This window comes from Boleophthalmus pectinirostris, unplaced genomic scaffold, assembly GCF_026225935.1.
Source record: "Boleophthalmus pectinirostris isolate CB_2022bp ecotype Guang Dong unplaced genomic scaffold, ASM2622593v1 HiC_scaffold_17, whole genome shotgun sequence".
NCBI lineage: Eukaryota > Metazoa > Chordata > Actinopteri > Gobiiformes > Gobiidae > Boleophthalmus > Boleophthalmus pectinirostris.
The window spans coordinates 20,416,928-20,444,889 of record NW_026571115.1 but is presented as its reverse complement, the minus strand read 5'-3'; the positions used below and the strand labels follow the sequence as shown (position 1 = coordinate 20,444,889).

General features: G+C 41.0%; 2 protein-coding genes across 3 annotated transcripts; one reads left to right on the top strand and one right to left on the bottom strand.

The window, feature by feature from the left end:
* Positions 1 to 473: 473 nt before the first annotated feature.
* lmtk2 (lemur tyrosine kinase 2) lies at positions 474 to 16,677 on the top strand. Of its 2 annotated transcripts, none has more exons than XM_020937902.2 (13): positions 474 to 985; positions 3,370 to 3,503; positions 3,853 to 4,006; positions 4,190 to 4,266; positions 4,349 to 4,467; positions 4,798 to 4,885; positions 7,735 to 7,865; positions 9,163 to 9,247; positions 9,356 to 9,477; positions 9,892 to 10,041; positions 10,558 to 13,429; positions 14,419 to 14,747; positions 15,035 to 16,677. In XM_020937902.2, exons 1-13 carry the CDS (start codon positions 892 to 894, stop codon positions 15,057 to 15,059), a joined length of 4,380 nt encoding a protein of 1,459 aa, XP_020793561.2. In that variant the 5' UTR covers positions 474 to 891; the 3' UTR covers positions 15,060 to 16,677. The 2 variants fall into 2 exon arrangements, with proteins under 2 accessions (XP_020793561.2, XP_055008885.1); XM_055152910.1 differs by having other exon boundaries at positions 475 to 985; positions 14,419 to 14,743; positions 15,031 to 16,677.
* Positions 16,678 to 17,182: 505 nt separating this feature from the next.
* Positions 17,183 to 27,934, bottom strand: tecpr1b (tectonin beta-propeller repeat containing 1b). The gene is made up of 26 exons (XM_020937686.2): positions 27,085 to 27,934; positions 26,832 to 26,936; positions 26,002 to 26,234; positions 25,746 to 25,928; positions 25,539 to 25,661; positions 25,341 to 25,463; positions 24,951 to 25,125; positions 24,702 to 24,802; positions 24,524 to 24,625; positions 23,682 to 23,809; positions 22,230 to 22,786; positions 21,618 to 21,724; positions 21,388 to 21,543; positions 21,139 to 21,288; positions 20,902 to 21,059; positions 20,440 to 20,546; positions 19,908 to 20,001; positions 19,735 to 19,831; positions 19,577 to 19,656; positions 19,454 to 19,510; positions 19,209 to 19,383; positions 18,984 to 19,119; positions 18,810 to 18,902; positions 18,632 to 18,738; positions 18,433 to 18,552; positions 17,183 to 18,008 (listed from the first exon to the last, which is right to left on the bottom strand). Exons 3-26 carry the CDS (start codon positions 26,224 to 26,226, stop codon positions 17,871 to 17,873), a joined length of 3,492 nt encoding a protein of 1,163 aa, XP_020793345.2. The 5' UTR covers positions 26,227 to 26,234; positions 26,832 to 26,936; positions 27,085 to 27,934; the 3' UTR covers positions 17,183 to 17,870.
* Between the last annotated feature and the right edge of the window lie 28 nt (positions 27,935 to 27,962).

Below are 27,962 nucleotides of genomic sequence, written 5' to 3'. Positions count from 1 at the left end.
AACTCTTAGAAGGGGCTATGAGACTACTACTTTAAGCCACAATTAGATAATGTATTATTTAATTGCATATTGACTTAGACTGCTCTAAATTATATGCTTATTTAATGAAATTGCTTGATCTGTAAAAAAAATGGTTTGGACTAGCCTAAACCTAGCTGTGACAAACTCTAAACAGAATATGTATGTTATATACGGATAATTCTATATATGTTGTGTAGCCTATACAGCACACTGTCCCTGGATGACATTCTGCCTGTCACAGTATAATTCACCTGTAATAAAAAGCCTATAGCCCACTGTCCGTCTGTTACACGCATATATTAAAAGGCTACATCACTCCAGCATGACCGACCTCACATGGGTGACAGGTGACTTTCTGTAATGATTAAAGGATATGATTTATATGCCTGATGATAAACCGTGAGTGCTCGAGCTGCTTGGATTGGTTCAGTGATGTGTCAATCTTTCACAGACGTACGCCTCATTCCTGATGTGACGTTGTCTGGGAACATGGCGCTGAGGATGAGAGGCGTTTCATGAAAGTCTTGATACTGGATATTTTTGTAAGATATCATCAATTAAATGCACGTATCCACCTTCACAATGATAGGTGACGAAGTGATGATTTACGGTCGATCTCTATGGACGACGTAACACTACACCTGACATCGGTGACTGCTGTCGTCAGCTAAAACTGTTAGCATTGAGAGCTAGGTCGTTAGCTCGTTTGTAGCCATAAGCTAAACGCTAAAGAGATGCTTGTCTTGTATGATACGCGGATATAATACGAAGATCAAATGAATAAAACACGGTATTTAGTCTCCAACCATCCGCCATCGGTTCTGGACGCGTTTGTTTTGTAGCTAACATTCAGTTAGCCTGGCTAAAAGGATGGGGGTCCGTACTGGATTTGCTCTGTTGCTGGTCTTCGGGATTTTCCTCACTGTGTCCAATGGGGCACCTCTTCACTATCACCACAAATCAGGTATGTTGACTGCTAACTGTATACCTAGCTACAGGTACTTAGCTCTATTATATAATGTTAGTTTGTGTGATTGACTGCTGGGATTGGTTTGCTAAGTCACTGTTGTTTAGTAGTGGTTTGTGCTCAGCGCTGTTGCTAACAAGCTAAAGATAACACGATTTATTACCTAGCGTTAGCTGTGTGTTGGCTGTGGGTAGCTCTGATCTATTTATGGACATGTTCTGATTTTCCGTGTGTGATGCCACGGTGTTTGTTGTGTATTCCAACGTTGATGATGATTCTTTAAATCAATATGTGCATTGTGTGAGAAATATTAACCATAATACTGTACACAAATAAGCCTATTCCATAAGGTTTAACATTCAGGCGCAGGCTTGTTCCTGTCATTGGCACTCCTCAAAGTTTATAGCATAATAAGGCATGTTGTCCTTCCCGCATGGAAAACATCTTCTGTTCCTATACATATTTGACATATAGTCATAATTTCAGATGCATTCGTAATGGTTGAAGACACCAGATCTTCTGCTTTAAGTCCCCAACATTCACCTAGTATGTTGTATGTGTATTATTATCAGCACTGGTATATCTTGATATTGCTTTGTTTGATTAATTGGTGTATTTTTTCTGGAAAGCAAATGTCACTATGTTTAATGAATGGAAGAAGTGAACCAAATGTGTTTTGCAAATCAGCAATGTGTAACTGTGAGACATACCAATCTTATCAACACCAGTCAATGATTAGCCACTGTGCTGTTTACTTTATCATAACGTTTTACAAAGCAGTTTTAGCAATATGCTTTTATGCCATGGCAACCTTTTTATTTGTCCCATTTTCTCCTTAATTTTTCAGTTGTGTCAGCAGTGAAAGTTTAAAATAATGTAACAAACAGTTTTACAATACAGACCAATTAAAAACAGAAAATGTAAATGATTTAACCATGGTAGCAACACCTTATTAACAATAGTAACTGTTACTTTGACCTTCAGCCCTGGATTTACTTGGTCACTGGTACAGTGAAACCTGTTTCCAATCAATTCATGGCTTTATGCTCTCACGCACCATTAGTATTAGAGAGTAATTTCTTTCATTATTTGATGCAGTGTAAGTACATCTGTGAAAATATCTTGAAAAGTTTATGATCCTATGGCATAATCATTTCTGGAAAACTTTCCTTACTGTAAATAACAGGACTTGCAACTTCCAATAAATACGGTAAATTAACATAAAAATATGTTTGTGAGTCGTACAAATAACTGAACTGTTATTGCAACAAGGCTAAGTATAAGAACATTATGGTTTGTGTGTGCTTTTAATGTTCCTTCTTCCTCCTTATGCAAAGTATTTTTTCAGTAAGAGTCCACAGACTGCGGACCATGTCGGTTTTTGGAGAGTAAAATCTATAAAAAAAATGTGTCACCTCCTGGTTGGAATGCTGGAATGGTTCCTACAATATGCAGTAGATCCAAAATAAGACCTGTCAGTTTTCAGCTATATTGAAAAAACACAAACAAACAAAAAATCTTTCAAAGAAGTGTGTCTAGACTTGAGTGATTAGTCAGACTAAACAAACATATAGACCATCAGACTGCGTTGGTCACCAAATTCATGGCAGGTACAGAAATGTTGTGCTTTTAGCTTGCCAAGCCAATATGGTAAATAAAAAATGTTTACCTTTCAAAACTGTTAAGTCAGAATTCAAATCAAATGGAATCGCTTCTAATTCAACAGTAGTAATTAATACAAACTTGAAATAACCAAAAAGAGGCATTTTATGTATTAATTTACCACCAAATACATTAATCCAATTTCCTGGACAAAGTATGTGCATCCCGTCCTTTATTGTCCCATTGTTGTCATTGTTGTTGATTTCTCTTGAATGAGAAACTGACTGCATTTGATGATCTTTGTATTTGAGTTGGCATTTTGACAGAATTTGTTGCAGTAGTATAATGTACCTGAGACTAGGAGCAGTGGGAGACTGACAGAGCACAGCAGGAGAAACATGTGCCAGAGCAGAATACAGAGCTGATTTCTCAAATGAAGGGAAGACAGATTAGACAGATTAAGTTTAATTCATTCATGCACCTGTGCCTTTGCATATTAGTTGTGTAAGTAAAGATTGCTATTGCTGCAGTAATAGCTGACAGCTCTGATGGTAGTTCTGCAGGGCACAACTGTACCTAATGTGCTTACCCTCAGTCTGTCAGAGACAAGACAGATGAGTTTCAACTCCACTGACATGTTAAACAAAAATATGGTATTTTTATAATCACTATTCTTGATGCTTCTAACTCATTCTTCACTCACTCAGTATGCCTGATTTGTAAAAACAAACATAAATCAACAATCCCCTCTTAAATCCAGTGACTGTGCTGTTTGATAGGTGGTGCCCCGGCTGACTCTCTGCCCGTGTCCCTCTGCCTGTCTCTGGTGGTGTCCCTGACGGTGCTCATTGCCTTGGCTGTGGTGTTGGTGAATTGTGTCACATGCTGCAAGGAAAATGAGATCAACTTTAAGGTGAGACATGATTACATTATAATTAGAGCTGGACAATATTATCCCTTCTACATATTCAATTTTTGCTTTATATTACTTCTCATAACATGTAAATATGACTATTAAGTGTAATAAACTTGGAGAAGACCTCAATCAAATGAGTCATGTTTATTTTTAGTTACCACAAAAGTTTCCTCAAGTCCTGGCTGACATCTCTCCAAACAATTTGCTGTTACTCTCACACTTGGCTGTAGACATACCATAAAGCTAATAATTGCGATCTGCAGGCAATGTGATCCCAGTTCATTTTGAATTTGATGATTGGCATAGCTCTATTTATAACTTCCTCTCTTGTCTTTTGCTGTCTTAGGAGTTTGAGGACCATTTTGACGATGAAATTGACTTCACCCCTCCGGCAGAGGATACCCCCTCTGTGCAGTCTCCAGCTGAGGTGTACACACTGGCAGTGTCCCCAGTGGCTCTGCCAGGACCCCCACATCTTCAGCCCCCCTCTCACATAACAGGTCAGGCCAAAAGCAAAACAAAACAAAAAAACTCAGTTTGTCCTCAGTTTGTAGTGAATGCAAACATCTCTTCATTTTCTTTAGCAAAGTAATAAATTATATAAGATACTGGTATGATCTGTTTGTATCCGTGAACTAACAAGAAAATGTGTTGAGTGTTGAAATTGTACCTTTGGTTTGCAGAAGCACCGACCGGAGCTCAAATTGCTCGACATAGCCTGAGTTACATCCAAGAAATTGGCAATGGCTGGTTTGGACAGGTTTGTGCCAACTAAATGTACAGATCGGCTGCTTTGCCTCTTTTTTCTAAAACAAAACTATTTTTGTTTTGTGTCTGATTAGGTCCTTCTTAGTGAAATCTACACTGACCCTGGGGGCACCAGAGTGGTGGTGAAAGAGTTAAAAGCTAATGCTGGCTCTAAGGAGCAGAATGAGTTTCTGCAGCTGGGAGACCCATACAGGTAAAACATGTTTGATATTGGTCAATCCATCTATGACTGAATATTATTCACTATTTCGGTGGTTCCAAAACTATTTACATACATCACATCCCCTTGTGAAAACTTCTGAATACCCCTTTCTCTTGAGGATTTGTGTGTGATCACACATCTTAAAAAATGATTTATTAATACCAATTCTTATTACATAGAGAACATTCTAAAATAACCTATTTGATATTTCCTTGTAATGCATGTATTTTAATAATAAAAAGACACGTTAATTGCATATAACACCTTACCATTTACCTTCTTTTCAGTCTGTGTTAAAAGTCAGTAAATCTATGTTTCCAGAGTGCTGCAGCACCCCAACATCCTGCAGTGCCTGGGCCAGTGTGTTGAGGCGATTCCCTTCCTGCTTGTGTTTGAGTACTGTGAGATGGTAAGGCCTGTTTTGTGCTGTTGTATGTTTTTACAGTTGGGTCATTTTGTTTTGGAGGATGTGCGAATGTGCTCTAAGGAGGTCTGGTTATTTACAGTTGGTTATACTGTTGAGGCCATTAGTTGAGATATTTGACAATTACCCTCTGTCACCCCGTTAAGCCCACACATACATAGGGCAAGACTCTTTCTAAAGAGCTGACCAGCAGCTGTCCAGCCCACATGTGCATCTGAACTTTCCTGTACTTTCTTTCTCACTCTTAATTTAGCCTGTTGTATTTTGATGTTTCAGTACCACAGCATACGACTTGGACTGCGTTGTGGCATTTGATTTATTCACTCTTCCTCTTTTTTTCTATTCTCGGGGCTTCTTGCCGTCATCGTGACAGGAGGAAGCTCCCTCTTGTCTCCTCATGTCTGCCTCCTCCTCCTGCCTAAAGCCCAGTGCTAGTCTAAGCTTGGGACTTCTCACATTCCCACCTCGCCCAGTAAAGTAACTGGCTTCATTTACACTCCTCTGGTGTCAGCTCCAGCAGCTGCTCAGTTTGTGCATTTTTATAGGTAGCACCTTGTCTATGTTGGACACTGGTAGAAATGTTCAAGCTTTGAGAAATCGACATGTTGAATTAAAAAAAATAAAAATAATGAATCGTATTAATAACTCTCTCATCTCTGCACTAACACCTTGTCTTGCCATTTGCACAACATAGTAACACATCCAGCCCATCTTGTTAAGTGTGCCGAGCCAGTCATTGCACTTGGTTTTTGGGCTCAGACTATTGTCAGCTGCCCAGGCCTGGCAGCTCTGCTGGCATTGTACTGTGTGCTGCGCCCGGGCCAGCTCCACTTTGTGCCCCCCGTAATGACAGCCCATGGAAATGAGTCAAGGTGAATGACTTATCACACGTGTGTGGGAGCTATTAGAAAAGGCGGCGTGATGAGGAACTGTATGTCCAAGGTGCTAATGTGCGAGGGAAAGCACAACTGACTGATGCCTATGCTTGTTATTTAGTGTGGGATCAAGACTTTTTAGACCTTAGACCAGCTGGCAATCCTTTTCTTTTTTTAATTCGGTATTTTATGTAAACATAAATAATTTGTGCTTCTACTTCAACTACTACTCCTTACTTGGATGTACATAAGCATTTGTCTGCGGCTTCACACTTCTTGGAGCCGTGTCAATCATCCCCTTGATGTCGAAACATGAAAAGTGACACCACAGCTGCGTAGTGGACAAGGTGAATCCCAAAATGCTAATATACTGTAACGTTCCCCCTGACAGGCTGTTGATTGATGGTGTTTTTTCTGTCCCATATCACCCGTGCCAGGTAACCCTGACGCAAAGCATTTTAGACTTCAAAATACATCAGGCAACTGGTGCAGAGGCCACAGAATGTCACATACCCTAATGTGAGTGACAGCATCTAATGCGTGGCTCTCCTGCTTGGACGTGAGCCAAGACATTAGTCAGACCCTTCTCAGATTCATAGTCTTGGTGCAGGACCAACAAATGTTTGGCTCAGAAAAACTCTCTGACTTCCTCAATTATTGTGGTCATTAAAGTCTGTCCCTGCAGCCTAATGTTTTTTCTCATGACGTTCTCAGTTACGCTCCGCCTTTGACCAAATGAGTTGCGTTCATCTGACTCCTGCACATTAAAATTGGCATGTGTGAAATTGCTACACTATAGTATATCTTAGTATTGACAAGCTTAAAATAACTGAAATGGGATTTTTATGTAACACACATTTTATCACATGTGTTGCATTTTAACACATGTGAACCAGACTTTTATCTGAATTAAAAGTGCACCAACCTGTGCTAATTAATGACCACACAAAGGGTTTGATTGTTTTGTCCTAATATTGTTTCATAATGCACTTTTGCGCCACTTTCTGGAACATGACCTAATCACCTGCTGCTGAGTCCTCACCACTGAAGTATCAGTAAAGTCCCAGTATCAGTTACCATACATTTAATATAGCTCTTCTCTGAAGAGGTCTTCTGAGAGCTGTGCTCCTCTGACACTGTTTGTTTGTTTGTTTTGTTTTCTATGTGCATAATGCAAGGGCCGAGCCAACCTCCAGTGATTACACAAGTCTTTCTAATAAGCTGCCTGTAGTGGGATAACTCTTGCAAAGAATCTTTGTAAACACTTTCAGGAGAATAAGTTTAGTGCATTGGAGGTGTAACATCCATGATTATGGCCACTTTAATACATATGCTTCTGCACTCTAATCTAAGTTGGTCTCTTAGGCGTGATGCCTAAGACACAAACATTTATCACACTAGATTGTTCAGTTAGACCATTTCAAACTGTACATTTCTCCTGTTTGTGTCATGTGTTTGAATGTCTAAAGCATACTGTATTTTTACAGTGACCCCAGCTGAATGAAAAGCACAGGTGTCTGCTCAGATTCCTGAGCAGCTCTTCTCTGTGTAGCTCAGAGCTGAGCCTCATGCTCTCATTTACAATGTGAAGCAGTCTCTGCAAAATACTTTTTGAACTGAATACACTGAATTTCACTTTCAGATGAATACCTCCACTCACCTGAGGTTGTTTTTTGTTTCTTATGAGTGATCTATACTGGACATAGGCTGAACACAGAGTGCATTTTACCAAGACGAGCTGGTCTCTTATTTATAAATCCCTGTGACACTACATCAGTCTCCTCTAAACGGGTTGTCCTTATTTGGTGCTCTTCCTCAACCGCTATAGGAGTGTCTACTGCCCCTGTGTGGCAGCTCCTCACAGTGCAGTTTATCTAATTTTATTTTATTAGCTCCAATTACTTACTCCTCTCCATACAATTACTGTATGTGGTTGACTGGACTATTTTTTTTTTTCAGGGTGATTTGCGAGGTTACCTGTCTCACCAGGACTGGATGTACCGAAGTGCTGAGGTGTTGCAGCTGCAGAGGATGGCCTGTGAAATTGCTGCTGGAGTCACTCACCTCCACAAACACAACTTCCTGCACAGGTAGCATTTCACAGACTCCACCTAATTTAGCCCATTATCTCTTAAGCCTCAAGGACTACACACATTCAACAATACACTAGATAGCACCTTAGCCAGGAGGAACAGCTATGATTTACAGCTTTATTACATTTTAAACATAATCTTGTCATTTTTCATTTGTGATATTGTAAGGAGTTGGTCATGGTGCATTCTGCTCCAGTCTGAGAGGGGGACTAGTGTTCTCCAAAAAAGGGGTGTGCTGCAGAGAGGCTGCATTTCATTTTCATTTTTACCCCTGCATGTATGGGATGTCTGAGTGCTAGCAGCCCGCAGCTACAGGGGGTGTGAGGAGTGCGTGGATTGAGGGTAACATACGATGCTCAACTCATCAGCTCTATTTTGCATGCTCAGAATAAGCTGTGGCAGCTCCGATTACACAGCTCCCATGCACTGCCCCAGTGTCAGCTGTCCGCTGCCAGAGGGATATGATGATTCTGCTCTTTAAGTGTAAAAGGATAGCCTCATATTTGAGGTTGTTTTATACCATGTGTTACAACTCAACAGGGTTATAAAGACTTTCTCTTCAATAGTGAGATTGAATAAATACTAGTATTGACGTAGAAAATGGTATGCGTGCAATTTGATTAAGTCAGGATAAGGAAACGAGGTGGCAGATGCAGACACAAAACATAACTCAACAGGTGTGGAGTGTGCTTATACTTAAATCATCTCATCATGTATGCGATGTAGGGATAATAATAACACTGTATAATAATTAAACAATTTTCTTTTGGTTTTTAGAAACACTTCATTATTTGAATGTAGTGTTTTTGTGATAGGTGGTGGCAATAACTGGCAGAAAAGTACATTGGGGAATGTTTTAAATGTGACTAAATTAAAGTCACATTGCTGTGTCTGACCTGACCAGCAGTTGATGGTAAAAGTCAGAGGGAGACAGAAGAGTTAAAAATTGTCCATGGATCTCTCGAGGTTTCATGATGGGCATGACTGGCCCACTCGTGTCAGCGCTGCTTGTCGTTAGCTGGGGAACAGCCTCTTGGAACTTGTGCAGGGAATGCCTTTGGGCCGAGGGGAAACCAAAGCCCCTCTCAGAGTCTGTAGACAGTATCAGTCTCTCAGTCACTATGGCTTGTCCAGTGACCAGAGCTGTCTGTCTTTATGGCAAACACAAACTTACCTGGCCTCTATCTCAGGATGGTGCATGCACAGAATAGGCCACGATGTTTTATAATATCATATTTTTTACTGTCTTTTCTACAATTAATATTGATAACAATAAAATGAATCTGTCTTATAGTGATCTGGCACTAAGAAACTGCTACCTAACTGCTGACCTTACAGTAAAAGTGGGAGACTATGGCATTGGTCCTTACAGATATAAGGTATGTATAAATACATCTGTTGAAAAGTGCAGCAATAGGCCCTAAAAATGTGGGACTATATGATGATATCAATATCAACAACTACACTGTAACTTTTGTTTTTAATAGGAGGATTACATCATCACAGAGGATGATTTGTTTGCCCCTCTTCGCTGGTTGGCTCCGGAGCTTGTGTGTGAGCGCCATGGTGGTGTCATTACACTGGAGCAGACCAAGGCCAGCAATGTGTGGTAAGTTCTAATCTGATCTACACTCAGACAAATTTAGATGTGTGTATGCTCTAATCAACCTGGAGGATGGTTGCAGCCTGTTTCTTCTTACTGTAAAGGTTGGCTTTGGTCCAAAAAAAGAAAGACACTGACACGCCAGCCTCAAGCATCTCACTGTAAAGTCTTTTCAGCCCCCCTTTGACTTCACCACTCATTGCCCAAATGCTTTCCGGTCATAAATTGCATGGTTACATAAGAAGATCCAGTTACAAGAGTCACATATCTCAATAAAGAAGCATATGTTGCAATTAAAAAATCTGTATGTTGAAAGGGGAACAATCTAAATAAACTAATGAAATGATAGAGCTGTTAGCAGAGCATATGAAGTCCTGTCATGCCCACATGGAGATATCAGTTCTGCCCTACTCTGTGCAGGGCCTTGGGGGTGACTTTGTGGGAGCTTTTTGAGAATGCCAACCAGCCGTACCCACATCTGTCAGACCGCGAGGTTCTCAATCATGTGATCAAGGAACAACAAGTCAAACTATTTAAGCCTCAGCTGGATCTGCCGTACTCGGACAGATGGTGAGTAAATGTGTCTGCAACCTGGCGATACTACACATCTTATTACAATACCTGCACTAGAACTGTCACTGATGATGATTTTAGTACTCCACTAGATGGCGACTATTTTTTTTTTTTTTTTTTTTTTTTATTTTGTCTTGTGCTGACAATATTTTTAATATGATTATTATCTAGGATAATCATAGATAATAAGTGGCAATTATATTGATTAGTTTTTGTAGCTCCATAATACATCTTAAAATAGATCATACTTTTTTTTTTTAATGATAATTGATTGCACTGTTTCCCATAGATTTGGTTGAGATTATGGTATAGATTTGAGGATATACGGTCTGATGTTTCATCTTTAAGCAGTTCTTTCTGACCAGTGTAGTTTCCTTTATAAGTTTATGATAATACAATGAGCAACAAAGACTATGGGGGAGATTAAAAGATATTGCAGAATTAATATCAAATAACTTCTCATAACTGTTAGTGTAGACATTTAAAATGTTGACATGCTGTATGTATTTTCAGGTATGAGGTCCTGCAGTTCTGTTGGCTATCCTCAGATAAGCGTGCGACTGCTGAGGAGGTGCACCGCCTGCTCATCTACCTTCGCATGCAGGGCCAGAAGGACATGGAGGAAGATTTTGAGCAACGCTGGGATGCTCTCAAGCCAAACCCCAGCATGCGGCAGACCACTATCAGCCACTCATCTTTCCCCATTCTGGACCAGTTTGCTGATGACGCACTTCGGCAAGAGATAGATGAAGTGCTCACTGTTACAGAAACCAGTAAAGGTTTGAGCTTTGAATATGTGTGGGAGGCCGCTAAGCACGACCACTATGAGGGTACCCATGGGCATGCAGGCATGGACACCACTTTAAACTACCACAGCACCTTCTTCCCCGTGTCCTCAGAGGATATCCAGGCACATTTCCCTGTAGCAGCAAACAGAGCAGCAGACAGCAGCAGCACTCCATCAGGAATACCTGGTATCCTCTCAGTGTTTGATGCTCAGAAGCCGTCCAATGGGAATGAGTATTATATCCGACTAGAAGAACAGGGGGACAGTGGAGACAATGTCTCCGGAAGACACAGTATGGACAATAGACAGGACTTTATTGTTCTTCAGGATGTCCGCCTGGATGAGTCGAGCACTGATGCAGACTTTTTTCACCAAAGTATTGACTCAAAGGACTCTTATTTACCCGATAGTCACATTTGGTCATCGTTAGAAAACGACAGCCCTTATCATCCTAATATTTTCACAGAAGAAGAATCTAAGCATGATGACTCCCCTTCCTGGAGACAGAATTTTATGGAGCTTCCAGAACGCAGTAGAAACCCTTTTCATGAAGACATGGCTCCACAGGTTGACTCTGATAAAAACCATGAGATTTCTTTTTTAGGACATAGCTCAGAGGCCAATCACACGGCAGATTTGGAACAAGTAGATAAAGAAGATTCTGCAAGGTTTCTCAACACTGAACACTTGAAAGACAATTTTATGTTTTTAAATGACCACAGTCTCTTGAAAGGGTTCTCAAGTCCACAGCAGAATTTTTTATCACCAGGAGTAGCCCATGAACCGGAGGAAAGATTCAAAATGACTTCATGGGATAACTTTGACAATTTGGGCAGCTTGAGCTTCGCAGATTCATGTTTGAAGCCAACCTTAAGTAGCACAGGGCAGAAGGAAGAGGAGTTTGCTCAGTCCTTTCTAGGAAACGAAACTCTGGTGCCTTCTATCACCGTGGTAACAGAGGACAACTCAGCCACTGTTCAAAGCAGCTCTGAAGACTTGAGTCCCCCACAGTCTGCTGCCAGAGGGTTAGATTCTGGCGTTGATTCTACCTCGGATAGATATGAGGTGTTGGCAAGTGAAGCGGATCAAACTATTTCTGTCAGTGCCACTATAGACTATTTGTGCATAGATGCCAAAGCGCCCAACTCTGAAGATGAACTCTTTGCCTCAGACAGTGGCGTCCAGCCCATTGACCATAACATACCTGAAAATATTGGACATAGTGAAGATTTGACTAGTAATGATCTTTTTAGTGAATTAATTGAGGATGCAGACATTGAACTGGAAACTACGTTATCTGATCATGAAGAAGCTTTTTTAGACAATAACCCTGAACAACTAGGCCGATCAAATTTATTGGTCTCTGGTCCGTCTTTAGACCAAATCAGTCAGGATAGTTTACTTGAAGACAGCATATCTACAACTTTACCAACAATGGAAACTACAGCAGAAACACCCGACTCTCTAGACTCCTATGATATCCACAGAATCGAAGAGAAGCAAGATGATGTGACAACTCAGGCAGCTCCAAGCAAACTCCAACCCCCGTATAAAATATCTGACAGCGGCTATGAAACGGAAAACATGGAATCTCCCGAGTGGAATTCTCAACCTGGAGTAAAAGATCCGGTTCAAAATGGCATCATCGGTGAGAGTGAAGCGGAACTAGAGGCTCCCGTGCAAAGTTTAACCCCACCTGAAATAGTCATATCGGACGCGGAGAGGCTCGACGATGCCAGCTCAGATGAACCTCCAGAACAGCCAGAAAATGTCATTCCACCTCAGCCTATCATGAGCAGCCATTATAGAGACTCCGCCTACTTCTCAGACAACGAATCCGAACCGGACAAGAAATCAGAGGAGATTGTGGCTGGAGGTTCAGTTGAGGCCACGTGGTTGAGCAGTACAGATAGACATATCAGTGATGAGGTGCAAGCTGATGAGGAAAACGCAAGTACAAATGCAGATGTTTCTGAAAATTCTAGTGACCTGACACTTGAAGTTGAAGTTTCATCCGATTCACAACTTGACAATTTAGTAAATTTGGAACGTGATATTCCAGTTAGCAATGAAGAAGAGCCCATCCAATCTATAGATGACCTCAACAGTCCAGCTGAAAATGCAGAGTTTTCTAACAATCTGACCACCACTGAACGATCAGAATACGAACCAACCGCTGACGATCTTTCACCTGTGTCTGACAACACTGGTCACAGCAGCCTAACCCGACTGCACGCCAGCGAAGGTAACAAGATCAAAGAGCCGGATGTGGAGGGGCGTTACCTGGGCAGACTGGACGGTCACGAGGACGGCATGGAAGCGGACGAGGAGGACGAGAACAGCGAGGATTCTGATGATGACATGCGCGCGTACAGGCTTCACAGCTCCAGCTCCGACAGCGAGGACGAGACCACGCATCCTGTCCCGCTCATTATATCGGACGACACAAGCGCCAAGAACTTGAGAAGTCTACTGAAGCCCACCTCGCTCAATATTAATGCCGCTTCTCCCCCTGGCTTGGCTACGACGGGTAATGCAGACAACTCCAGGAGAGCCGTGTCCTTCTTTGATGACGTCACCGTGTACCTATTTGACCAGGTAAAGTTTCATAGGATTATAGTTTGTACAGAGGCATAACATATGTGACCAGACATATATTATAATATTAGTGTTTAGACTACTACTTTGAATACAATAGGATTAAAAAAAAAAAAATAAGCCAACCATAGGCAATAGTTGTATGAGAATCTCTAAAACTGTCGCTCTTGTGAACTGATCCCAGTATGCTATCCTTGCAAATGTTGGTCAGTTAATAACTGATGACATATTACAACAGGTGATTGACATGAGAAGAAAAGACTGAACTAGGATGTAAGTAAGCATAATTATTCAAGTCTCATAGAATCTTAACAAAAAATAATTTAATGTAATTGTAGGGAAACAAAGTAAGTAATTTTAATTTAACCTGTACTCTAAAAAAACTGAAATGATTGTTTTCTCTTGCTGTTTACTGACATCATTTCAAAAGGCTGGTGACATATTTGAGGAATGAAAGAAAATTAGATATCATAGGGACTGTTTACATGAGAAAACTTGCGATTAAGAATGACAAAATATTTTAGTGCCTTTTGTTTAAATGGTGATGGCGTTTTTGGGGCTTAAAAACGCAAAAATCTGAAACCGCCCTCCAGAGTGGAAAAGTTGAATACACTCTGCCACATCGTTTCCGTCTACACTTCCCAAGACGCAAAACTCTGGTCAGATCTGCTCACCTCGCGTATGTGTTTACATCACATATTTAACCACTTAACTGCCTATAATGTATACCCAATTGAATTCCACACACTTTGCATATTTCCTCCCGAAAACGCTCATCTAAACCCAAACTCAAAAGTGAAGACCCAACGTCACTTTTGCGTCTTGTGTTCAGACCGTCATAGATTTGACTGTTGTTTGTTAGATTTTTTTTTTTTCTTACAATAATACAAAAAATTGATATTGTGACATATTGATATTGAGAACAAGTTTTTTTTTTTTTATCTATGTGAGAATGCAAATAATTTGATTTCTTTTTTTTTATTTTAAAGGAAACACCCACCAAAGAACTCGGTGACCACTCTGGAAGCTCAAACAGTCATGTCCCAGAGTTCGGTGGCTCGGGTCCCACTGCCAGCTATCTGAACCGCTTCACCAACTCTGAGAGCTCCACAGATGAAGAGGGAGGTGGTTTTGAGTGGGACGATGACTTCTCCTCCCCGGGGCCCAAAGCTTTGTCACCCTCTGCGGCAACAAGCCTGGCCCGAGAGCCCCATTGGACCACCACCTCCAGCTACTCACGCTTCTCCATCTCCCCCGCCAGCATCGCCAGCTTCTCCCTGACGCACCTCACCGACTCAGACATCGAACAAGGAGGCAAGTGTGGCATGGCGGCAGTTTATTATTATATTATAGTGTATTATTTTCCCATCTTTTATCTTACTGTATATAAGTATCAGACAAATAAAAGTAAAATGACAGTAGAATTACCCCTTAAGTGACACATTGTACCCTTATTATTTTCCATTTTAATTTTTATTCAGCTTTTTTTGCAAGTTAGCGGGTTTATAGATTTAATATTTTATACAATACATGTCTATCAAAATGCCTCGAAAACTGCATTTATGTTTAATATATATATTTAAATCTTGTCCTCCTTTTAGGAAGTGGGGAAGATGGAGAGAAGGACTGATGAGAAAGAAGTTGGAAGCATTCATCTTCACATAACTGACACATGAAAGTTGCACTTTTGTCGACTAAATCTTTGACTGAAAAAAGGACAGGTGTGTTTGGGGATTCAAAGGTGGTGTTTTTCTCAGGCAGAATTGTACTTTACACTGACAAGACCATGAATCAAATGGCTGCAATGAACTCAACAGGACAGACGAGGCCCAGTAGCAATCTGTGCCACCTTTTCTCTCCTTGTGTGCGTTTGTCTGATTACATTTTCATGCAGTTTCTCATGGATTAAAAAAACACTAAAATAGGCACAGTGTTTTCTTTATGGATTCATCAAGCACATTCCAGGTCTATGGGCTTTTGTCTCCATGTGCACTTCTCTACTTGATTACACTAAAAAACTTTTCATGGACATCTAATGCAGCTTCATAGGATTAAGCTTTTTCATTTGAGTATGGAAATAAGCTGTTTTCTTCATTGTTCATATCAGTCTTTCATATTGTGTCATGATTTCAGTGGTTGCCTTTTGAAAGAGTAAATTATTGTTTCATATCATATTATTTGGAGAGACTCTGTAGCATTACATGGGTTAAAATCCACATTTAGGAATAATCACTACCTTATCTTAGCACTTCTCGTGTGTGAAAAGTGCAGTTTAAGACTTTTTGAGATTTCTGCGAATGTTAGTTTGGTTAACTCTTCAAGAAGAGATTCAAGAGGAAAATGTCTGTGTTGCTTTATGCTGTTTATCACTGGTTTTATTGCAGTGCCTGAGTACTCTTAAGATGGCTGCACATCAATACAGAAAACTAGTTCAATTGTTTTATTTTTTTAATAACATAATAAGACATGTATTGAGCTGTTTGTGTACAGTTGTGCATTGGACTTCTTGATTATCAGTTTTGTCATTGTTGTATTTGTCCAGAAATGGAGCTGGTTTGTGCAAAGCATTTCTTTGGTGCAAGAACTCAGGCATCATGGAAGAGACACTAAGAACAAAACTCAGTGCTGCTTTATCCTGCTTCAACAACAGACTGCCTTCATTTCACTGTTGGGGCTTCGGTTTTATTCCTCTATAATACGTATGAATTGGTAGAAAATTCAAGTGTTAAATATTTTGCATGATGAACACACGCTGGGATCTTCTCTTCAAACTGTAGCTCCTACAGTTTGACTTTGGCCCTTTCTCCTCAAACAGAAGGCACTGTACCTACTTTGACAAACCTCTGTTGAACCAGCCGCTTGTGTTTCAGTTAAACTTGAAGATTATTTAAGGAAATCTTGTTTCTTTGATCACAGTATACATTTTTGCTTAATCTTGCACATTTGACAAATGTAACTTAATGTTGAACTGTACTGATGTATATAAATGTTGATTTTCTGTTTGTAAATGGGAACAGTGTATTTGATTTAAGGTATAAGGTTTCATTTTGTAATTTAAACTGATTTCATTCAAACATATCGGTCACAGACTGAAAACAGAATCAAGACATAATGCAGATGTGAATTGTCCTCAAAATAGATTTTAAAACTGTAATATTTTTACTTCATATTGTTCATGCTTAGTGTAATTAAATGAAGTGTTTATAATTACACATTTAATATGAAAATAAAGTAAAAATTGTACTCAAGATTAAGATATTCTTCAGTGTACTTTGTAATCTTTTGACTATTTAACTTATCCTTCAGTGCTACCAATCTGGGGCACTAGAGTATCCTGGATTTGTGATTCTCAAATTTTTCACACATAAAACCACTAAACCTGGACTTTATCAGGTCTATACTATGGCCAAACTGTGGCTGAGGTAGTCCTGATTAACCCAAAGGCACAGAAAAGTCACTTTTTCACTAATTAGACTTCAGATTTGTATTTTCAGTTTAAGATGTAATGCATTCATTCATACAACCCCCCCCAAAATACCCAAACAAGTGTGTTAGTTTGTTAATCTTTATTTTGCATTTCAATGCCCTTGTAAAATGAATGTCAGTAGCAGTGACAGGCTGGCTGTAGAGGATCAACAGTCTTTGCAGAAAACACAATTTATTCATAGGAGCTTTTCTTATTGCTTAAGGTAATCTTTGTGATATTTTTGACAAATTTAATTTTGTTATATTGAAAGTTTGTTACAAATTGCCTCACAAGAAGATTTATTTTATTTATAATAGAGACAGGCAAGACACAAGGAGGAACAAACCCAAACAAATACATGTACATAAATAAAATAAATAATGCTGAAATACACTGGTCACATGCAATTAAACAGGCAAATAACACAACACCAAAAACTATAGTGCAAGATGAACATGTTTAACTGGGTTTTTGTGATTCCAAAGCCTTAGCCCTTTTTACACTGTTCACAGAATTTTAAATAAAGAAATCTAAAATATTGCTAAATCCAATAACACCCAAAAGTCTCTATTCACAATTAAGTCACAAACCAAGGAGATGTTTGGAAAGATGGGATTATAACTTCCAGTGTAGTTACCAATAAAATGAAGACTGCATACGTATGTGGTGTTTGGAATAATCTTTAATTTTGCACCCTCATCTCTTCTAACAGTGAACAGAGCCTGCTGGAAGTTGTAATTGCATCTTTCCAGACGTTTTCCTGGTTTGTCATGTGAGCGTGAATAGAGCCTATAGCTGAGGCCTTGAGAGCGAGCACATGCATTCCACTCTGTCCACTTTTGTGCTGCACATTTGCTTCATTTCTGCCTTTGGAAACAGTTTCAACATTCATTCATCGACAGAGCTAAATCCAACAGTCTCAGTTTAATCTTGGTCCATTCCCTTCATAAAACCTGGGGGGGACGATACAGGTGCTTACACGCCCACAGCACTGCCATTCTCCAGACTTGGGAGGCGCTGTGGAACAGGGCTTCGTGGAGGGCCAGAGGGAGGGGGGTGTGTCCGAGGGGCTTCTGCTGAATTTCCCCGTACAGTGATGTGCTCCCATCCACCCTGAAGGAAAACACACTCAGATGTAATCAACACTATCTTAAAGCCCCTTAACGCCTCAATTTATTTACAAGTATATCAAAAAAAAAAGAAAGTTGTGTGTGTTTTTGCCTTTAAGTAGATGGTAAATCAAGTTGAGATGATTATATTATTTTACTATAGCAAAAAAATTTATAAATAGAAATTTGGGTATGTTGCAAATTTGTGACAACTAGAAACAAGTGTTTACCAAAGGTTCCTAGGAAGGTTCTGCACATGCACTAACCAGCATTGGGGCAATGCAGCTGCTATCTCGGCTTATATCTTGTGTTTGTTGCATATTTGTGACACTTTGCATTAAAGGGTTAACGTTAGGTCTATTTCCACTATCCAGGCTTTGACCGCCCTCTCAGAGAAGCTAGAACTAAAAACAGAGGGTGTGACATACCCCAATACCAAAGTCCCAAGAATGTCCTTTTGGCTGCATTGGTCCTACTCCGACTCTGTGGCATATGGCCCCAGGGGACTCCATAGGAAATCCTGGCACCCCCTCTGCTATGGTCCACACCTGAGGGAAAACATTCAACAGCTGTAATGTGAATAAAGCCCCTGCTGGACACCATCATCTAAACTAAACTCTGACTGACCTGGTCCAGAGGGCCCACAGAGACTTTAGTGACATTGCTGGAGATGAGCTCCCAGGCTGAACCCTGAGGGTAACTTGGGGTCAGGCCCTGTCTGTACCACAGGTTACCTATGTAAAATAAAAAAATTACATTTTAAGTGTCATGTGTTGGAAATTTCACTGAATGAGTAACTCCTTACTGTTTTCATCCACAGCAAACACTGATGTGCGCCCCACTGAAAGTTGTTTAAGAGTTTGTCGAGGAGGGGATGGGATGTGATACCAACATTCTCCTGTAGGGGGTGCAGCGATATTGTTGAGTGAGTGGTTACAAAGACACTTAACAAAGACGCAATTTATAATTGTAATCTGACCAGCAGGGTTCTGAGGTGATACTGATCCTCTGTAAAAAACAGACCCATCCTTGGCTATAGCCCACACCTGATTGGCTCCACCAATAGAAACAGACTTAAATGGCTGATCTGTGCCCACATGCAGCCAAGAACTTCCCTGTGGAGAAGAGACAAAATGTTTACAGTATCCTAACACATTTGTTCGGCTAGTTTAGTGGTTCTCAAACAAATAAACAGTGTTTTTACAGCAGGATTTTGAGGGCTCACTCCCAGTCGACACAGGACATCCCCCTTCTCACTGATGGCCCACACCGGCACATGCTCCATCCTGCTCTGAGCTAGACAGGGCATCAGGGACATGTCACTCAGAGGGATGGGTGGGACCTGTTTCCATGGCGCCCGCAGGGTGATCTTACACTTTCTGTAATCAAAGCATCTCAAACAGGCAAGTCCAGAATATGTAAATACAATCTGAGGAGAGCAGTAGGTACCTTATCCATCGTCGTCTCCTGACAAAGTCTTTAATAGTTTTGTGCCCGTGGAATGTCCTATAATAAATAAAATGATAAGTTGTGTATTCATTACTTTTCTAAAGTGCTAATTTAGGGACATACACGGGGAAGTCTGCTGCATATTGCCACCCTTCTTTGTCTGTTCCACCAGGGATATTGTAGTCCACAGCCCATTCTGAAACCTAATAACAGAGTGAAAAGAGATTTACTTTTAATACAAGAGGAGGTATTTTTTGATGCACACATTTTGTTGTTCTTACCCAGGACCACTGAGGCGATGGAGGATGTGTTGTGCTTTTGGTACATTCCTTAAGGCCACTCTCATCGCTCCACATCGGGCGATCTGTAGGAAGTCCCCTAAAAAAGAACAATATGAGCTGTTATTATAACTCACATAGTAAAAGAAATGTAAAATGTAAATATAGACATGTACTTGTCTGTGTATCCTGTCATGGGGTTCCATCTTTGATTTTCGTACACATACACATTTCTGACATCGGTTTGCTGATGCATCTCAGCTGAATCTCCTAAAAGCATAGAGGTCATAAAGATTGTGTACATTTGTGAGTTTAATGGTGCATTATGTAACTTTTATGTTGTGGAGTCCGTCAGCTGCTTGTCTGGTCTCCAGAGAGATGGTATTAAACTTTTCAACTACAGGTGTTTTTTTATTGCGTCTTACTAGGCAAGGTTATTGGCATACTGCAGAATATTTCCACTCAATTAATAACATCTCCATGGAGACAAGCAGATGGCAGACTCTCCACCTAAAGGTGCACAATGTAACATTTTCTGGCAGGAACAGAACTAGCATCTGCTATCCCTTAATCATTTAACGCTAAGCCCAACCTGTAAACATCCCACCCCAAAGTTAATATCTGTTGATTAGTTCATTGCACATTGGCGGTGTTATAGCAGCGAGCTGAATGGGGTCCCATGGGAAACATACTGATGCTTGAGTTTACCCTGCAAACTGTAGACCCAGGCCGTGCCGTCCCACCCGATGCCCCACACCAGCCCCAGACTGTTAGACTCTACACAGCGCAGGTGTCCTGGGACCTGTTGCCAGAACCTGCAGCACCACAGGACAAGCAAAAGACAAGCAGCATTCGCATCATCACATGTGTAGTCACTGGTATTAGTTGTGTTAGCATGTTAGCTTTGGTTAGTTTATGCAAGAAGAAAAATCCACTCAGAAGAAAGAAGTTGGTTACACTTTATAACAACTACACTTTAATTAGTCTTAATAAAGCACAGAGATAGACCTAATTAATCATGAACAAATAGTTTGCTAATAGTTTGGATGATTGAGACTTAATAACGGGGTTAGGAATTAGGGTATAAATTAAGTCACCTTAAGTCTTTCTTTGTGCTTTATTAAGGCCACGTAGGTGTAGTTATAATTAATTGTTACCAATAAATCTTACATGAGATCACAGGAGAGTGCAGTTGCAGGGGATTCTAGTGTGAATGAAGGCTCATGAACCATAATGTCTCCTTTTGAGGTGGTGGACCAAAGGGCATGTCTGGATGGTGGACCACTGATCCCTCGACATTCACAACAACAGTCAGACAACAGGGTCAACTAAATTTACAAAAGTGAATTAATGTATATTCTGTACGAGACAGTGTAATGAGCTCATGTCAAGTCATTCTTATATTACCCAGTCATTCAGGTCCTTTTCAGTTTGTGCAGCGAGAACCAAGGGCCACCTCTGCTTGGTTCTTTGGGCAGTGTACACCGCAAAGGCATAGTAGCAGTCTCTGATGACCGGTACCAATGCTGTGATTTCATTTATGAAGACTTGAAGGTACTAAAACACAGATAAACATACACAAAAGAATGCATGTAAGATATTTCAAATAGTTTTTGGTACATTAAAATAGTTTTGGTTATATTCAGCAGTACCAACCTTCTTCTCATCATACTGTGTGTAGTAGACAAAGAAAATACTGTCTTTTTTTCCATCAGACTTGGTGGATTGCTCCAAAGCGACACTCACGTCCACCCAGCGCTGAGGCTTCCAGTCCCTCCACCAACGCAGAGTACCTTTACGCACCCATATGGACTGATGTGGAGACAGTGACAATAGTAAATGATAGTTGCCACAGTAGATCCAAGGACATCTTGTGTGAATCTTACATTGCTTCTCTCCAGGGGCTTTCTGCTGGTGGTGTCTCTGTGTTCGTGCTCTGCGCTCCAGGCAGCGGACTGCACAGGAGTGAGTGACATGGAGCTTGTGAGGACACCTGTGGGAAATTACAACAAGAATATTAAAGGGATACTATGTAACTTTTCTGGTGCAGACCTTGCCACTGGCTTGTCACAGGCTTGTTCTGCCTGGTACATAACACAGTATGGCAATCAATCCATTGTGCATTTGGCCAAGTACAGGTGTTTCTGGTATTCAAATACCCTGAAAAACATCTGGCCTGTAACTCAGCCAGCTGGTGTCACCTACTTATCTTCAGTTTTTGTTCCCAATGTGTGAAACGATTCTACTAAACAGCATCTACACACTAACAATAACACTAACACTAACAATTTCCAAACTTACTGATTACTTCAAGTGGAATACAAATATTTTGTGGATCAGTCAGTGAGAAATTTACCTTTGCAAAATTGCTACACACATGTAGTGTGGTAAGGGCTTTGGGTATTATGTTCATTGATGCATATCTGTTTATTCCTCCTTATTCTGTAAGAAACCTGTATTTTGTCATACCGTACATTTAGCTTGTCCCTGATGTTTACCTGTTGGACTCAGCCAGCTGACTTTAGACTCTGCCTCCACTTCACAGCCCCCACCGGAGATCCAAGCCCACACTGGTCCATCTTCTTCTCCTACTCTTTGGGGATTCTCCAAGGCCAGAACACCTGTGCTACTGTCCACCAAAGCGGTACCTGCGGCCTGGGCACTACGTGCGGCTTCTGCCCCCTCCAGGTCCACATTGCTCCAGGGCAGGTCACGCGACACATCATCTGGAGTGAGGAGTATAGGGGCAGGGGAGGGGTCAGCACTGTCCTCTTGAGGAACTTCTAAAATAGAGGGTTGAGATGCAGAGGTTTTGTCACGATCAGAGACTAGGCTGTTGATAAAGCTGTCACTGGCAGGGATAAAGGGTCTAGGGGCATTTTGAGGGACATCTTCAGTTGTGGACTCCCCTCCCAAAGGCACTACAGAGGGGGCAGCTGGCTCCAGGACCGGTGTGTCAACAGTGCTGCTCTGTGCTTCTACTGGACCCAGCTCTGAGTCCGAGTCTGTGCAACTCAAAACAGAGCCCTGGGACGCCTCGGTCAGCTGATCATCTCTATTGTAAAAACAGAAAAATTATTACAAACTTTATTTTCCACTGAACAAACTGTAGCTTGCCAGCAACTTAAAAATGTTTGTTTGGTGAATTGATAATCATGATAATTTAGGTCACAGTATAATCATAAAAAACTAAAAAATTATATATATATATTGTGAGAATTTTAGAAGCAAAAATAATTAATTTTAACTGAAAAGTAACTGCATAATACTTTTTTCCTGGTTGTTTATGTCACATTTACTTAATCATTCAGAAAATTTGTTTTATAAAGCCGGTCACATACAGGTCATCTATTAGACAATGTTAATGAAAGCAAAGGATTTCACAGTTGTTTGTTCATGGTGTCAGTAATGTCAATAACCATAAATATGTGGTGTTTTTTCTCACAATTATAGTAGCACTAAAACTTGAGGAGTCCCTACTACTATTACTACTACTACTGTTACTACTACTACTACTACTGAATACTACTACATAGTACTTTTTTGATTAACACTTAAATATGCTAGATATTTTTAACCAGAAAGGGTTTAAATTGTAAAGCTTAACAGTGTATCTGTATATTTGTGTAGCCAGCAACTTATTACTGGCCGCAAGCGTAATCATTTCAGTCTTAAAGACAGGGGAATGCATATGGTGTGCAGCTGTAAAACTATATTAGAATCTGTTAACAAGTTGCATTCTCAGTTGTCAGGCAAAGTCATGCTATTTCTGTAAAAACCTTGAAAGCAGGAATGCAGATTTAAATGGCAGTGAGTGTGATGCTCTGGTCACTACTCCAGCTGTAGGAGCAGGTCAGATGTAAGACAATATTTCAGGGAATTTTATGGTGATGCTTTTATGGGCTCTGTATTCTGGGAACAAACAAAAAAAAAAATCAATGAGCACCAACCTTTGTGGACCAGCTTCTTTTTTACTTCCCCATTGGGCTGAAATTGGGATCCAGCCATTTCCACTAGGTTCAAATGGAGTCACACCCATCCTAAAATACAGACCTCTGTCCTCACCCACAGCCCACACCTGCCAAAAGATTAAAAAAGGGAAATAAAACTTCAGATCAGCATGTTCACCATTATCTTATACAATGAACATGTTTCTGATCACTATCCCCATAGCAGCAGGACAGAAGCAACTGTTACTTTATAAGGTCATATACTGTAACAGTGACACCTGCCACTTCCCACAAGCCCTTTCCATAACCACAGGCCCTGAAATATGAAATATGGGACATGAAGATGATGGCTTGGCCAGCTTCTAATTAGGGAGTGTCCCATATGTCAGGCCAGTAGGAATACACTCTGGGATATATAAGGCTGGGGTCCGAGATGCGACTGCCGGGACATTGGCTGGAACGCAGTAGTGGTCAGGTTACAGGGCTCTGGGGCAGGAGGGACTGAAGAGGGTGAGGTGCACAGGAGGAGGTGTCAGCTGAGCCAGTGCAGTGCTAGCAAAGTCCAAGGCAGTGAGAGAGAGAGATACAGAGAGTCCCATTGACCCTGGCTTCAAGCTCAACTTGAAATTACACACGGAGAGAAGACTGCATAAGCCAAGGTTTAAACAAGCATCTAATAAAAGAGAAATGCTTAGATGGTTTTGACCAATACAATTGTGATTATATTGTTGATTTTTGTAGTTTACAGTTTACATAGTGGCTGACAGGTAAATAGACATTCACTATAAACATGTTCATAAACATAATGGTAAAAAGTAAAAAGTATGGCAGAAAAACTATACCTGGTCATTGAGACCAACATCAACCATCATCATTTCTCCTCCAATACTGATCCAGCCCGAACCACAAGGATTGTGGGAGTTCACCCCTCGTCTGAACCACACCTGCACATGAACAGAAAAGTATCATTACTTTGGCTATCAAAACACAGCAGTAACCAAGCAATCACTACCAGTTTACCTTATAGTCTTTGGTGACCACCCACACCACACTGACTCCCACAGAAACATGCAAGACCTCTACTTCTTTTACTGGTGATTCAACTTCAGTCCATGATATGCCTGCAAATATTTTTACATAACAGTTCACAACCATTATCTTCATAATTACCAGTAGCAAATGTTGTGATCTTTCTTATACACATATAAAAGGGACAAAGATGAAAATATTGTCAGTAAAGAAAATAATACAGTTAATAGATAAACAAACCAGTTGGACTATCCAGGCTGAGGCCAATCCGGACCAAGAGGTTCCCATCCCAGAGCACAGCCCAGAGCAGGTCTCCAGGGCCAGCGGATAACTGAGCCACCTCCTTTGGGACCTCCACCTCCTCCCAGCTGGTGCCCTCTGGGACCCGAGGGTGAATGCCCTCCCTGAACCACACCTGAGCAGTGGATTGAAAAAAAAGATTCATATAACAGGTATTCTTATTTTGTCATGCAAACTGTTTACAAAAAGTCCACCAAGGTTGTTTAGAGATTTTACATGGAGCAATAGCACCCCCGTGTGGTGAAACAGTACTGGTGATTGAGCAATTATATTATTGATTATTTTGCAATTATAAACAGGACACAGTCTGATTTTAGTATTAGGACTGACCTGGCCCTGCTGTGACACTCCCCAGAGGTATGGGTATCTCCCAGACTGGTCACTCATCTCCCAGCCGCCACAGCTGATGTCACACAGTGGCAGTGGGTTTTTTCTAGGGTTTTCCAAAGGAATCTACAAAACATATAGTTTTCATTTATTGTCATATTGTTGCTTTATGACGAAGTGCCATTGCAAGAACAGACAAACCTTTGCCCAGCTCCCTGGTGCAATGTATCTTCTGTAACGTATCCAGCGCCTACGGCGGACACACGAATTCCATTTCTTATCAGGGGAAAAGTTGGCTGGAAAGTCCACAGCATACTCCCATCCCTACATGGAACGATGTGTGATTATGTTATTGATGTGTTAGGAATATACTTTGCAATTAAATGCATATTACTGTATTGTTCTTACCCCTGTTTCACTGGGTTCTCCACTGCAGCTCTGATCCACATACCAGTCCCCCTCCCATTCCCAGCTACGGGACGGAAGCTGGAAGCTGTGAAGAGGTTGCTGGTTCAAGCCTGTTACATCACTCCAAGGCCAGCGGTCAGTTGGCAACAGCACATCAGTGAAGCCATCCACAGGGTTCCACCTCTAAAAGACAGGGGTATCAGGCGTTTTGATATTAATACACAGTTTATGCGTGCGTGATGGTGATTTTCTAAACCTGGTTTTCGTATGTCTCCTCTCTGTAGCGAATGGGAGTTTCGCTGGGCATTATATTGAGGTAAACATGGTGGTCACATCCTATGCCCCAACATCGGCCTTTTCCTGCAGACACTCTCTTCAGCTCCAGCAGCATGTCATCAGCTCGCTCCCAGCGCTCACTGGCTGTGGACAGGCTGTACACCCTGCCGTACACATCCACCGCCCAGAGCAGAGTGATAGGCATGGTGACCCCTGGATAAAAAAAACTTTTCTCATAACCTATTCACCACTATTTGACTATTTCATTGTATATTATTCAATCAACATAGATAATACACTCATGCAGGTGCAAACATTACCATGTTGTCCTTTGATTTGGTTTGAAAAAAAATATTGCAATTGGATCAAAAGTGCATTTGCTGCATTAAAACCTCTAACAGTTAATTTAGACCTACCACGTGTGCTCCAGTATCAAATACATTAACAGCAGTGTCACAAGAGCTTCGTATCCTGCACGATGAGCCTCTGCTGCTTTTAACTTGAAATTGACCGGAAGTAGTATTCCGTCCTGTTGTTAGATTTCCACTAGGCACCTGATACTGATACTGTACTAATCCTCTACAGTCCCAAAGAAGCTTCACTATTGATCTCAAGACCACAGTCTTTTTTTGACCTGAAAAATGACTGTGGCCAAACCAAGTAAAGCAGTAGGCCTGGGTTGTAGTAGCTAGGTTTTGTTCACACCCGTAAGCAATTTTAATTTTGTCCGACTTTATCTTTGCTGTAATACACAGCTGAAGAAGCCTAAGCGCTGATAAACAGAGCAGGTTAAAGTAAAATGCGGTGTACCTGGCTGAGGATATCCGAGCCGCGGTTGTCAAGGGAGAAGCAGACGCGACATGATACAGGTGCAGCAGCTACGTGCATTACCTTTGAGAACCATGCCAAGACATCCTATTAAAAACACACAAACACACAGACAACCCATCAAAACGTGTATTGACTGACTTGAGCTAGCATAAATACAGACAGCTTTAAGCTGTTTACATCACTAGAGAAATGACTATTGAAGAGAAACAGAGCAGCATAATAAATGACTTACATGAGATTCCTTCTCACTTACGAGAATATAATCCTCTAGGGAAAAAAGTGCAGAATTGAGACATTGCCACAATGATGTTAACTCTGAAGCAGAGGAATGCTCGGTTTAACTCCGACTCCACAACAGGAAATGGTGGAAGTGTCTCTCTGATTGGTCCAAATGCAACAAGGAGCGTGGGACGCACTGATCCCATTGGTCCAACCCTGGACACCCGGAATAATTTTCCGTTCGACTCCGCTGATTGACGCGCATATTTCAATAATTTATTCAGTATCAGATGAATTATTGAAATGCAAGATTGTCTTCACCTGTTCAGTTACAGTTTGGGCTTTTCAATCAGCAGGTTGTCTACAACAACGATTCATACGGCATTCAGCACCCTGGATAGTGCACGCGCTTTACCTGCGCAACACCTCTTTTTACTGACAGTTTGCAGGAGGCGTAGGCCCACCACCCCTAATACTACTGCCACCAGCCTACTACTACTATTACCACAAGACATAAAGAGAAATAATAAAGTTTCCATGTGTAGGCGACCTAAAATAATAGGGCAATTGCCTAATTCAGAAAGATTAAAATATTCGACTGTTCTTAAGTTTAATTATCAGGGAATAATGTAGACCAGAACTGTTATTATGAAACGAGAAGGCTTATGTAAGCTATAAATAAGTGGAGCACTGGCACACACAAGGCCCTTCAATAGGTCTGTGTGAAACTAATCCAGCCTCTCTACTGTTTCTGCGTGTACAGCCTATGCTCCTACATTCGCTCCACACACGGTATGTTGTATTCTTTACGCTACATCCACGTGTCTGCAGTAACCTGTGCTGCATAGAGCAGCTGCACAGCTCTGTTCCCGTGGACTGTCGCTTTAAGAG

What these genes read in the sequence shown, in the direction of transcription:
- tecpr1b (XM_020937686.2), bottom strand. Translation starts at nt 26,226, where the DNA reads ATGCCTATCACTCTGCTCTGGGCGGTGGATGTGTACGGCAGGGTGTAC. An exon ending in AGGAGACATACGAAAACCAG is followed by an intron (nt 25,929 to 26,001) that starts GTTTAGAAAATC and finishes CCTGTCTTTTAG; the next exon opens with AGGTGGAACCCTGTGGATGG. An exon ending in ATGACAGGATACACAGACAA is followed by an intron (nt 19,832 to 19,907) that starts GTACATGTCTAT and finishes GTTCTTTTTTAG; the next exon opens with GGGACTTCCTACAGATCGCC.
- lmtk2 (XM_020937902.2), top strand. Translation starts at nt 892, where the DNA reads ATGGGGGTCCGTACTGGATTTGCTCTGTTGCTGGTCTTCGGGATTTTC. An exon ending in GCAATGGCTGGTTTGGACAG is followed by an intron (nt 4,267 to 4,348) that starts GTTTGTGCCAAC and finishes GTGTCTGATTAG; the next exon opens with GTCCTTCTTAGTGAAATCTA. An exon ending in TGTTTGAGTACTGTGAGATG is followed by an intron (nt 4,886 to 7,734) that starts GTAAGGCCTGTT and finishes TTTTTTTTTCAG; the next exon opens with GGTGATTTGCGAGGTTACCT.